This window comes from Vicia villosa, unplaced genomic scaffold (genome assembly GCF_029867415.1).
Source record: "Vicia villosa cultivar HV-30 ecotype Madison, WI unplaced genomic scaffold, Vvil1.0 ctg.000968F_1_1, whole genome shotgun sequence".
Taxonomy (NCBI): domain Eukaryota; kingdom Viridiplantae; phylum Streptophyta; class Magnoliopsida; order Fabales; family Fabaceae; genus Vicia; species Vicia villosa.
In genome coordinates this window covers 32,148-45,924 of record NW_026705435.1, presented here as the reverse complement: position 1 = coordinate 45,924, position 13,777 = coordinate 32,148, and the positions used below count along the sequence as shown (strand labels likewise).

The 13,777-nt window shown below is 35.6% G+C and overlaps 1 protein-coding gene across 1 annotated transcript; it reads right to left on the bottom strand.

The window, feature by feature from the left end:
- Positions 1–3,659: 3,659 nt before the first annotated feature.
- On the bottom strand, positions 3,660–6,733 carry LOC131632591 (putative wall-associated receptor kinase-like 16). Its single transcript, XM_058903330.1, has 3 exons — positions 5,827–6,733; positions 5,425–5,595; positions 3,660–5,091 (listed from the first exon to the last, which is right to left on the bottom strand). The coding sequence occupies exons 1-3, from the start codon at positions 6,731–6,733 to the stop codon at positions 3,887–3,889; spliced, it is 2,283 nt and encodes a 760-aa protein (XP_058759313.1). The 3' UTR covers positions 3,660–3,886.
- Between the last annotated feature and the right edge of the window lie 7,044 nt (positions 6,734–13,777).

Below are 13,777 nucleotides of genomic sequence, written 5' to 3'. Positions count from 1 at the left end.
TGAGGATCCCGTTTAAAGTTAGAGCAAAGATCTGTTGAGACTGGTCAAACACAAAAACTATTGACATCTAACCGGATTTGAATCTAAAATCTTGAGAGGAGCACATCCTCAAAACTCAGACCTTTAGACCAACTCTTTTGACACAGTATTACATCATACAAACAGATATGCATGGTAATGGAAGAAATTCTATGTAGTTGAGATATGCATAATATGGCTTCCATGTCTCTTTCACTAGAATTTTTTGAACAGGGTGCAAATAGAATAAACAAATCACTTGTATATTGTCTTCTCCTTTATCAACTAATTTTTCTTCTCTTTCATTTTCCTCAACAACAATTGTTTATACTTCTTTTATTTTTTTCTTCCTCTTCTATTTCAACAACACTTTTTTTTGTCTTTACTTTTTCAAATTATCTCTTCGCGTGGATTTTGTATGATGTGTTGAATTGAGTTGAAAGTTGAAAGCTTTTGCTTTCTTGCATAGTGTAGCCAAGATCAATTGTCTAACAATAGAAATAGCTACCTATTATGGAAAATTTGAAAAAGAAATGACTGTATTTGGACAGTCTATCCACCACTACCAGCACTGCTTCATATCCCTTAGACTTGGGACGTCCTGTGATGAAGTCTCAGGAAAGATCTTCCGCATTAGGAATTAGGAGAGGTTGTAACAATCCTCTTGGAGTAGTTGCTGCATACTTCTCTCTCTGACAGATGTCACAAGACCTCACATGGTCTCTAACTATCTTTTGCACTCCCATAGGGGTTTCATGGAATTCCTTTAGTAACAAGGGAATAGAAGGAGAAGTTCGAGGTAGAACCAAGCGACCATGATAAAATAGTATGTGCATGTTTGGTTTGGCTTTTGAAAAGGCCAAAAGCAATTCTAGATGTGTAGAATCAATTCTGGACAATTTTAAGATGTTTGGTTTGACAAAAATAGAATTGATTCTGTCTCCAGAATTGATTCTACTTGAAGCTAGAATTTGTAGCTTCTGCCTCCATAATTGATTCTGGATAATTTTTACACTGTAATTTATTATTCAACTCACTTTTACAAAAATGTATCCAAACATAAATCAATTATGCTAAACTCAATTCTGTTAGAATCAATTCTACCAAACTCAATTCTACTAGAATCAATTCTATCCAGCTTTAGCCTCAGGATCTCGCTTCAATTCTGCCAGCGTTCTCTGAATGTCTGCATCTTGTTTTACTTCCTGTAAGAATTTGTTACTGCCCAACCAATTAGGATAACATATTAGAGTTGCCAAATCCACTTCATCATAACATCTTGAAAGCATCTGCAGCTTTATTTTCCAACCCTGGTTTATATTTCACTTTAAATTGGTAGCGAAGAAGTTTGGCCAACCAGCATTGTTGACCGGGGGAGAGGAAATTCCCTGCTGCAAAAAATGTTTCAAACTCTTATGGTCGGTGTAAACCATAAACGGTTTACCTAATAAGTAGTGGCGCCAATATTGGATTGCAAGGACTAAGGCCATCAATTCTTTTTCATAGACAGATTAGGACAGGTTATTGCTAAAGAAAGCTATTGACTGTCTATTTTGCTTAAGGACAGATCCAATTTCTCTTCCTGCAGCATCACACTTTACTTCAAATGCCAAAGGAAAATTAGGTAAAGCCAACACCGGAGAAGTAGTCATGATCTGTTTCAATTGATTAAAGGCATCTGAAGCTGATTGTCCCCATGAGAAATTGTCTTTCTTTGTCAATTCAGTTAGAGGTTTGGCGATTTTTCCATAGTTTTTTACAAATTTCCGGTAGTACCCCGTGAAACCTAAGAATCTGCGAACTCCTTTCACAGTGCGAAACTCACCCATGCTTCCTAGGAGTCCAATCACCTTTCACCTTTCATTCTGCTTCGATTTCTTCCTCCTCCTCCTCAAATTCTTCCGCCTCCAAGGTAACAATCTCCCCTTCCTCGTTCAACACCTCTCCATCACCCAAAAGTAGCACACGTATGGCCTTTAGCTCTCATTTCCGCCACCTCTTCACTGTGTAAGCTTCGAACTCTCTTTCATCGTTCTGGTGGCCCACCGTGACGGTCGTTCTCCATTTTTTCCCTGTCCAACTCAACGATGTTGCAGGATTAGGGCTTGACCCGATAGAGCCCGTTTTCTGGGTCGGGTTGGACCAACCTGAGTTTGAAAACGAATGGGATCTTTTCGAGTCGGGTTAGATCCACTACGGGTATTGAATAGAGGCCCATTTTAGTCACTACGACCCACACGCTTACCCACGTATTTTTTTCCATAATGACGTTCATATCGTCATCGTCTTCCTCCTTCAACTCATCTTCTACGTCTTTTGCCATCCTCATCATCTGTATGTAGGGGTGTTCGCGGTGCGGTTTACGCGGTTTAAACGAAAAAAATCATCCGAACCACAAGAGAAAAAATCGTGCGGTTTGGTTTGGTTCGGTTGGCTTTTAAAAAAAATCCGAACCAAACCAAACCAAACTAATGCGGTTTGGTTCGGTTGGTTTGGTTATTTACAAATATTTTATTGAACCATACCTATACATATAGATGACAACACAACTTTGTATTTAGACATTCATACACTATCAGATAACAAAAAACCTCGTCATATTTTGACAACAACTTTCTATTTAATATGTAAAAATTAAATTACTCAAAAGTGGAATAATAAACATAAAATAATAGTATAAAACAATATAAAAATTATTATAATGAAACAAAAAAGTAGAAGAGACGAGAGATTAGTGAAGGTGAAAAAGAAAAAAACAAAAGAGTTGAGAGATTAAAGAAGAAGATGTGCGATAAAAATGAAATTGAAATAGGTAACATTTGCATAAAAATGAGAAGGTGAAAAAGAAAGAATATAAGAGAGTAGAGATTATAGAAAAAGAAGGAAAATGTATGTGGCAAAGAAGGTGCGATAATGCTATTAGAGATTTGAGAAGATCGGGACTAAAATCATATGTGTAAGGATGGGAAAATGATTACAAAATTATTCGTAATCATAAGGTTAAGGTATAATAGATTTAAGTTTGGGTTGGATGTGAATTAAGTAAAAATTAGGTTGTAACATAATGCGGTTTGATTCGGTTTAGTTCGGTTTACAAAATACAAACCGCAAACCGAATCGAACCGTGCGGTTTTGTTAAAAGATGGCCCAAACTAATCCGAACCAAATGCGGTTTTTTGCGGTTTCGGTTTGGTTTGGTTTGGTTTGCAGTTTTTTATTGGGTTGGTTTGGTTTTGATCACCCTAATCATGTGCATACAATTTTTAGGGTTTAGAGTTCTCACTCTCCTGGGAATTTGAGCCTTCACATTCAACTAGGTGTGAGCTTTCATAACAGAATTCTTCCTACCCATTCTCTCTCCCTCCTCCACTATTTATCAACTAACTTGCAAGTGCTTTTCATTCCTCCTAGTGCCAACTCAGCCCCCTTGACATTCTTTCCCTTTTTCCTTTTGTACACTCTCCATATCAAGCCCACTTCCTAATCTAAGTCTCTAACATTCCTACTTTCTGGCTGCTTTGTTTTGTTTTGTTATAATGGGGAAGTACTTGAAATGCATGATATAAATATAAATTAATATTGATATATCACACTATTGTAAATGAATTTTATGTAATACTCAAGAGAAACAAAATCACTATTACATTATAACTCCTGCAAACAAAATCAATATTACATTATAACTCCGTTTATGACATGCCTATTGTTTTCGGTTTATTTTCTTAAACTCTAAGATAGCTTATGAAAATAGTTTGACTTTATTTTATCTTTTACTATAGCAATAGTTTATAAGTCCTAATTTAGCTTAGAAGATGATATCCTTCACGACAGTCACTTAAAAATGATAGCCTATCAACTAATAAACTTATCATCTTCCACCGATCACTGACATCGAAATCTGGTTTATGCTATATGAGTCCGAAGAATTAATTCCACTTCCGCCAACGCAATCTTCAACATTGATAACAGATGATGCTACGTTGAGCATGTTTTCAGTCTCTTCCGAAGGCAAATTGTCACTTCCCCAACACTGCTCTTCAATAACCAATATTCCTTCTAGTCCCATTGCCACTTCTTTCATGGTCGGTCTTTCCTCACTCTTCACCCTTAAGCACCTCTCTGCAATTAGGGCAACTTCCTTAAGGTGCTCAACATTTGGCTCATCGATATTTTTGTCCAGAATATGAAATAACAAACCTTCTTTCATTGAAGAAACAAAGTACAGTGCAAGGTTTCTACCTACCTCTGGCCTGCCAAAACACAGTGCTTTCTTTCCTGTCAGCAGCTCTGCTAAGACAACCCCGAAGCTGTAGACATCACTCTTCTCTGTTAACTGGCTTGTTTGGAAGTATTCTGGATCAAGATACCCCATTGTCCCCTGCACTAGAGTGGTTATCTGAGTTTTATCAAGAGGAACTATCCTCGAAGCTCCAAAGTCAGAAACCTTTGCAGTGAGATTCTCATCTAGGAGTATATTTGTAGATTTCACATCTCTATGTATGATTGGTGTTGAAGCAGCAGAATGCAAGTATGCCAGGACTCCAGCAGTTTCTTTCGCTATTCTTAGTCTTGTTTTCCATGTAAGCTTTAAGGATTGACTTAGATCATGAAGATGCTCGTAAACAGTACCATTCGAAACAAATTCATAAACAAGCAAGGGAACTTCTGTCTCTAAGCAACAGCCCAAGAGTTTTACCACATTTCTATGGTTGATTTGAGAAAGCAGGATCACTTCATTGATGAACGGTTCAACCTGGCTTGGATCATTGATTTTGGACTTCTTTATTGCTACGGTTCTGTTATCCTGTAAAACTCCCTTGTAAACTGTTCCCTGACCACCTTGGCCTATGATATTTTCTTCATCGAAGTTGTTGGTTGCTTTATTTAGCTCCTCAGCAGTGAAGACTTTAGTTGCTTCTACTGATCCTCCGTGCTTCACTAGCTGTTGTTGTAAGAGTAAGCCACCGTTTTGTTGAAAAAACTGTTCTTTAAGTTTGATGAGCTTTATTTTCTTCAATGCCCAATGTGCATAAATGCTTCCCATTAGTAGTCCTACAACGCTTACACTGACACCTGACATAAACAAATGAAAAGATAATCATTTTCTCTTACTCATTGATTTGGAACCGTGATGCTGTAATCTCTCTTTGCCTAACTTGTTGATGTTCCAAATCAACTTCATTTTGTCAAAAACATTAGTCAAAATCTTACAAAATGTCACTGTTCTGGTCTTGAAGGACTCAATTTCTTGGCAATGATTTTGAGTTCAGAACAACAATTTATAACATGGATTAAAATTGCTGATTGCAAATGAAATATATTTCAAGTTTCAATAATTTTCATTGTGAACGTAAAGATGGTCGACATTATCTTGTTATGAATGATTCCAGAATAGAATGTACTCACTCAATGCAATGATCAACATGAGCTCTTTTCTTGATTTGAGACTGCATCTTGTTCCATTATTTTTCCCGTCTCCCTCATATCCTGCTGGGCATTTACACTGATAGCTTCCATGAAGATTTTTGCATCTTGCTCCCTTAACACAATCATTGGATTCCATGCATTCATTAACATCTAAAGAACAATTTGTCAGTTTCAATTTCTGTTTTCACAAGGCAGTGGAGTTTACAAAGAACAATAGTTCTTCCTATGTAAAACTATAAATAAAAAAAAAAATCCAATTTAGCCAGAAAAACTGAAATTTATTCCAAACAATACAAAGACCAAATTTAAGTGTAAGTAATTTGAGACGGAGGATAGCAAGCAGATGGTAAGTAAGTATAATATGTCACTTGAGAATAATACCTAGGCAACCATGATTGAGGTAAGGATTTCCCCGGTATCCATTAAGGCATTTGCAAAGGTAACCGGATTTGTAGGTTTGTGCATGGTGACATGTACTTTTGTCAGCCTTACATGCATAACTTGAAAGATCCTTCTGAGCTTGCTGGCACGTTTGGTTCCCTATTGCCCAATCCAACACCACTGGAAACTCCTTCTTCTCCAACCTGAGGAGGTCTTTGTTTGCAAACTTGTATCCTCCATTTTCAACCAAAAACGTATAACCACATGGATTGAAGTTATGCACTAACGACGGATTGTGGAATATGCTTTGAGTTGCATAGACTACATCCTTAAACACATGACCGTGGGGTATTGAAACCTCGCAACAGCCAGTGCCAGAACAAGATTCATTGGCGCCAATATCATGAAGCCTGTCACACAAAGCCACACATCCACTGGTGTAATGTTCTCCACCAGAATCCAATGCAAAGAATACTCCAAATGCGTCACAGCCAACCGCTATCAACTTGTTTCGACTTGGCGAGACGGGAAAATAAGTCATTTTGATATCCTGAATTGTTTGGTCCACGAGTGTACTGTTTTTAGTGTAGCAATCGCTGGCTACTGGCCATGCAACGCGCAGTTCACCATCAAGTGAGATATTTAGGACCCTTTGTTTAGTGTTTGGCAAGAAAGGTACAAGTGCTGTTGAATTTGATGTAGTTGAAAATGTTTTGTTGCAGTTGATGAGAAATGTGTTGTCTAGGGAACAATCCTTGGTGGTTCCAAATGGAAAAGGAATGGTGACTGAGCCGCACATTGTTGGACAGTTTGGACGTGACATCGGTTGATTAGCTGCTTTTGTATGAAAGACAGCAACACCAACCAGCAGCAGCAGCAGCAGCTGTTTTGAGTACTGCAAAGCCATGGCTTAACTTGCTATTTTTTCAGGTTCATTCGTTATACATATATATACAAATTCTTGGATTTTGTTCATTTAGTATTTATTTCTTCTAATTGAATTTAGTGCTATTTAAAAAGAGAAAAGTTAAAATGGCTGATTCTTCTTGTAAGGAATGGAATGATCAAATTAAACATGGTTTTGTCTAATATTAATCATTAGTTATAATGAAAAAAATATATTTGTATATGAAAGGTGACCCATGCTATTAGACGTACGATTATTGTGGTTAACTGCATATATGCAAAGTGGTCCATATTTTTCCATTATTGGGAATATATATGACTCTGAATTTTTGTATATATCATCTCCATCTAATGCAGGACATTTTACTATTCACGCTTAAATTTCCAACATGCAGTTTTAATTGGGTAGTTTTAAACCAGTTAATTAATCCATGTGCCATTAAGAATAGTGAATTATGATTTGTACATGTAAATCATGATTTTTGTTCTCCTTTTAATAGCTACTCCATTGTGAATAGAAAAAGTGATAAAATGTCGCATAGCTATAAGGTATTGTAAAACGATATTTGATGGCTTTGAATTTACACTACTTCTGTCTCTCTTCAGTGACCTCTATAAACTATTTGAATGACAGATTATACTATATTACCAAACAAAATACTAGTACAATTGGTTAGATGTAGTATCAGGAGTATGTTTAATATTATAATAATACTAATCAAAAGAGAAAAAAAAAAACAAAAACATACGTCTAACCAAACCACAAGGCCGAAGACAAAAACTCAACAAAAGGCCGAAGACAAAAACTCAACAAATTAATAAAGAAATCTGAGAAGCACCAACACCAGTCATATTCCAACACCAACTCCAACAGCGGCAACAGCTAAATCCACCAAAGAGGAAAAAGCGACCTAGCCATCGGTCGGCTGCACAAGACATTATCAGGCCAAATGCAAAATGGAGTCATTTCCTATTCGGGATGAGAACAAGAATAACCACCCGATCTAATCAGAAACCACTTTTTTGAATCTTCTCCAATAGGTATATAGGTCATAATTATGTCATATTAGGAGCATTTACATGAGGAGGAGCATCTATTAAATACTCCATCATATTTTAAGATCAGTGGTAGAATGATTTATTTTTAAAAATTCACACATCTCTTTTAATTTTAAAATTTAAGAAAATATTTTGTTTGAGGTAATTGTTACTGTTCCGTTCGAGAATCAGAAGTAGATGCAGTTGGAAAAGTGATGATCTTGAACAATGGCTTCAATCTCCTCTACAGTGGTGCGAGGTGGACCTGCATGATTAAAATTTCAACGCCCAAGTCAATTTAAGATTCAAGATGAGTGTAGTGAAAAGTGGAGATCAGAGATTGTACATTGCTCTTTGCTTGTGAACTGATTTATACCTTGAGGCAAATGGAGATGATTTGAGATGGATTGAGCATTAGCCATTTAGACCTTTGGGAAGTCCATAACAGTTGCCCCCAAAACTTTGTCAGACATTGAAGGTGTCGAGGAAGCCTTAAGTGATGTTAACCGGCCTCTAAGATGTGGTCAGAGGTGAAAGGAAACTAAAACATTTAGAATCAACTTAAAAATCAGTGGAGAACAAATGCATTAAATGTTGTCCCATCATTGAAACACTTCATAACCTTTTTCTGGCACGTGTAGCGACGTAACAAGCCTGGGTAAGACACAGTTTATAGGGCACTCGAGTTGGCGTGTATCCACGAGGAGAAATCTAATCGTTGATCTTATGACTTCTTTCTCTAGTTGGTCTAGACCCTTCAGCTGTCGCTGCTTATGAATGGGGTGAATTGAGTATTTGAAACTTTTCGCAACCCTTGATATTTAAACTTACAATCACTTTCTTATAATGCATCGTCATTTCTTCTCAACCAAGAGTATTACTAAAAGCAATCTTTAATGTTTTTCTCAAAGCTTTTTCATTTCTTCCTCTTCTCTTGCTTCATCAATTTCACATAACCAGATATCATCATAATTCAAGCTTTTATCTTTAGCATTTCTTGTTTTTCTAGTCGGGATGAGTGATAATACAGTTGACTTAATGAGCGATTCTAAAGTTGAAACTCCATCTGCCTCTATAATAGAGGAATCCTCTGATTCTCATCTCCTTTCTCTTGGCATCAATCATTGAGGTCCCTATGCCCCTCTATGTCTTAACATAAGAGAAAATACAAGCCAATTTGCAAAGTAGAAAACATGCTAAGGGTTACATTCAACTTCACGTGAAGATAGATGGTTGTTGCAGCACCCCTTTTCTAACCTCAAATATTCAAATAAATATACATAGAGTAAAATAAATGCATAAACAAAAGGGCGCCGCATGTTGTTTGCATCGCAATGAAAACCTAAAATAAAACATACAAACACGCACTATCACCTTACAATACAATTTGAAATTTCATGCTTTCATACATTATGCATATCGCACGCGGAATAATAAATCTAAAGTAATTTCAACGAATATATCCCATACTATATCCATCTACCAAATCATATAACATAACCAACTCTTATATATACATGTCATATGAATTCAACAACTAGGCAACATAGTCTTCAACTTCAAGTATCCAAAATATAAAGTTAAACACCATAAAGATAACAATACCCAAGCATTAAAACATGAGTTCAAACCCCCCAGTATTACATGATCAGAGCATTTGACTCACTACCTAATCAAAGCGATAAAATTGAAAGACTCATCGGCTAAATCCTCGTGCAAGCACGCTACTCGTCGGAACCTCACGATGTCACAATGAGCATCATTCAAACAGAATGGTGTGAATTCACATCATAATGAATACATAATATATGTACAATGAACATAACATACCATAGCATAATCATTCATCACTCTTCATTATTTGAACAAGTTTCATAAGTATTGCACATAACACAAATACAATTACCACACCAAACAAATACATCAATTTAAACATTCGCATATCAACAATGTGACTCGAAATGCAAATTAATGTGACTTATACATGTGGTACTATGTGAGTATCAAGCTCACCGCTCCCGATTAAAAACCAGAGTCACGCTTCAGATCCGGACAAGATCAAAGCCCTCAAAATATGAACATATAGTTCACCGCTTCCGAATCCACAAAAGGAACAAAGCCACTTATGTTTCCACACAAGGATCAAAGCCAACCGAGATACAATCTACCCATAAATGCATGTACAATTATCACAAAACATATGCAATTAAGATTATCCATACAATCTTAACATACCGCATACCATAATAATTCCACACATTAAATTATCCACCAATTGTACAAAATGCATCAAGTAATCATGATCAACAAACACATCCAAATAACATATACATATTTACACACATCATGTATATCATATCACATAACATGCCAACAAATGCTATACACAATTCACCAAATCAAAATACACATAACGATAATCATATGTCATTCATACAACAACATCTTAATTAAATCATTAAGTGCTTACCAATCCAATCATATCATATAGACAATTACATTAGCTTCCTAATGCTTCGAACGACACATAAAACGGAGTTACGGATCAAAAGTTATGCACATTATAATTTTTACCAAACACGACATATTTGCCCGGCGGAACCTTGCTCTCGCCCAGCGAAGCAAAACAGAATGGGAAAAATACTGCTACGATTTTAGCACTTTCAACATAAAATCTAATATGATTTGACCCAACCAAAATGCATTCAAACAGAAAACTATCACATGTTAAAAGTTCCTATTCATGTTTTTAACCATGGATTCACATAAAACCATCATCAAGCATGATTACTACCACAAATTCTATGATTCAACACAAGCCCTAACATGTGAAAATTTATGAAATAAAGAGAATGAAATACCTAGTATACTACTACTCATTACATACTCATACATTCAAGATAATGAAAATTCTCCCATTACCTCAAATAAAAATCCTTCTTCTTCAAGATTACCCCAATTTTCTTTTTCTCCCTCTTTCTCTTTTCTTCTCTTATTACCAATGCTAATGTTATGAAATGACCTAATTCAACTCTTACTATCTCCTTTCTCTCTAATGAGCTTAGCTACCTATTCTATCTCAACTAATTAGGCCCATTAGCTATCATTTCATTATTCCGCCAATAATTATAATAACTCAATTAGCCAAATTAACACAACAATACACATTTAAATAATTATCACCCAAAATAATAACTAAATAATTAATAAAAACACCAAATAAAATAATTAAATAAATAACTAAGAAAATCGGGATGTTACAGTTGTGAGTCCAACGATGCTGATGTGAAAGTCCACATGGATCTTCGAGATCATTCGGATGTGCTGGAGTACCAATGGATGGATACAAATATAGTGGGTGTCGCCGCGCAAAAATATCCAAGCGTATCACACACTCGAAATACAACAGAGTCGCCACCGAACTTTATTTATTCCAAAAGAAAATGGAAATATCAATAAAACCCTCAAAGAACGACGATGTGGTCATCGCTACTGTAGCAACCTGCCCTAAAAATTAAGATTTAGAGTCGCCACCTATTCTACCAGGGCGAATAGGAAACCCTATGCAGTCTTAGAGAGTCTGGGTAAGTTATTATAATTAGGTCAAGGGAAGGTGTTAGGCACCCTTAACTATTTCCTAAGGTTTTAAGTTTAAGGCCAAGGTTTGTGGCTAAAGATGTTAAGGTTTAGGGTTTATAGCTAAGGAAATGAATATGGTGAAAAGTGAGATTTTGGGGAAGGGGACTCGCCTTGGTTATCCAAGTGCCTACGTACCTCCTTATGGAGGATCAGAGTCTACGTAGTTCGGGACAAGGTCGTACGCCTTAGAATTAGTATGAAGTTGTTTGAAGGTATTTTGAATTACCTTATCGTAGTTTTTGAAATTCGCAGTTTACAAGGTACTTTGAATTACCTTATCGTAGTTTTGAAAATCCGTAGTTTTAAAGAGATGAGTTTTGAATGGCGTACAACCCTGATTATAATATGTTCTATTAATCGCGATGATTAATAGATTTAATCACCATAATTAACAGATTTAATAAAAATTGCTAATTATTCTAATCGATTGATTCGATTATCACCGTTAGCAAATTGATATATTTTAATTATTTTAATCGTTTCATATAAATTATTTTGAAGTAAATTATTCATCGTTAATCATTATAATCAATAGGTTTGATTAGAACGAATAATCGAATTGATGAGGATTGCTAATCATCGTAACCAATAGAATCGGTTAAAACCCTTTAGCAAATAAACCTTATTTAAATTACATTATTTAATTAATTAAATAATTAATTATTAACCATCGCGACCGATTAATTCGATCAAAACGAATGATAAATAAAATCCTAATATTAATTTTATTATCAATTTAATTTTTAAATCAAATTATATATATATATATATATATATAATATTAAGTTTAATTGTATAATTATGTAAATAATATATAAAAATAAAAAAGAAAAACAAAACCTGGGCGTGTTATCCTGTGTGGTGGCTCTCTGAGGCTCCATGATGCACCTGCGCTTCCAGGGCCTTTGGATCTTCATTAACCACTATCTGATGGTGAACAATTGAGGGTGCATGATAACCGTATGGGGGGCACATGCATTGAACCTGCGAAATTTGCAAGTAAAAAAAATATTGTCTTCAGCCAGGTTCGAACCTGGGCCTTGTAGCTTGCAAGTAGAAGTCTTATCCCATTATGTTGTGTAAACTTAGTTGTTAATATATGAAACATAAAAATAAATAAGGAAAAGCGTGTGAATAATTGTTAGTCAAAAAGTAAAGTCAAAGTGGGGCCCGGATCCCTTGTTTACCGACTGGCCAATCCCGCGACGACATGCAGGAAGTCTTCTTCATGGGAAGACAAAGTGGATCTGAACCACCACCATGAATCGCAGCTCCACCCTCCCATCTTCACATGTCCATAACTCCATCAGTTCTCCACGAAATCAAATGAAATTTAAACCAAAATTGTAGATCTAAATGCCATGAACACAACCATCATTAATTTGAAGCAAAAAAAAAGGCTATATCATGTATAAAATCAACCTCAAAGTCGCGGATTCAATATGTTTCAATAACATAAACACATAACGAAACTCAAACAAAACAATGTTATTCTAACAAAGAGATCACCCAGATCTCCTAATTCAAACATGGTGAGTCTAATGGTGTGATTTGTTTGACTCAAAACCGGCTATAACCATGAAAACGAAAAGGGAGACCTCTATGCCCTAACAATGGCAAATGCTTGTCCAACCATCAAAAATCGCGAGTGGATAGTCAATCCAATTCTAAAATACCATATGAACACAATAATGATGTTAGTTTTGATTGAAACAAGCTGTTAATTAAAAACGATGATGAACATAATTTTAAAAATATGAATGTATATGCAGTCACGTGGTGTGCATGGGGGCTGTACAAGGGATCCTTCTTACCTTTCCTTACCTCAAGAACAAGATCTACTGGTTGAATGGCTCCGAAGAAGTCTGCCCATTAGGATTTCAAAATTACAAGTTTATGTGTAATTTTGAACTTGGAAACCCTAGCTCCTTTGCCCAATTTTCGTCCCCCTTTTTATGTGTTATTGTTACCCTTATATAGTAGGTTATATTAGGTCAATTAGAATGGCAATAATCAAATGATTGGTAGCTTAAATCTTTGATTGAAATTTGCATGGAATCTTTCCATTTTGAGTCCAATATCCATCTCTTATTTCCAATCTCCTTTGCACGTTTTTTGATCCATATGATTGATATATTGGACGATTGAAACTAATTGTAGAATCAAATCTTTGACTATTACTTGATTTATTTGAATTTAATCACCTTTTTAAATGATAAAAATTCAAATAAAATCAAACATTCTCCAATAATTCGTGGGAATTGGATTTGATGCTTTAGATAACTTGAGTATCAAGATTGGGTCATAAAAGGATAGGCCCATTTGCAAGAAAATCCATTTTGAACCTTATTTGCTTCACATTTTCCAT

Coding starts and splice junctions, on each gene's coding strand:
- LOC131632591 (XM_058903330.1), bottom strand. CDS start 6,733: ATGGCTTTGCAGTACTCAAAACAGCTGCTGCTGCTGCTGCTGGTTGGT. Junction 5,596..5,826: donor CCTCAATCATGGTTGCCTAG/GTATTATTCTCA, acceptor ATTGTTCTTTAG/ATGTTAATGAATGCATGGAA. Junction 5,092..5,424: donor CATGTTGATCATTGCATTGA/GTGAGTACATTC, acceptor TGTTTATGTCAG/GTGTCAGTGTAAGCGTTGTA.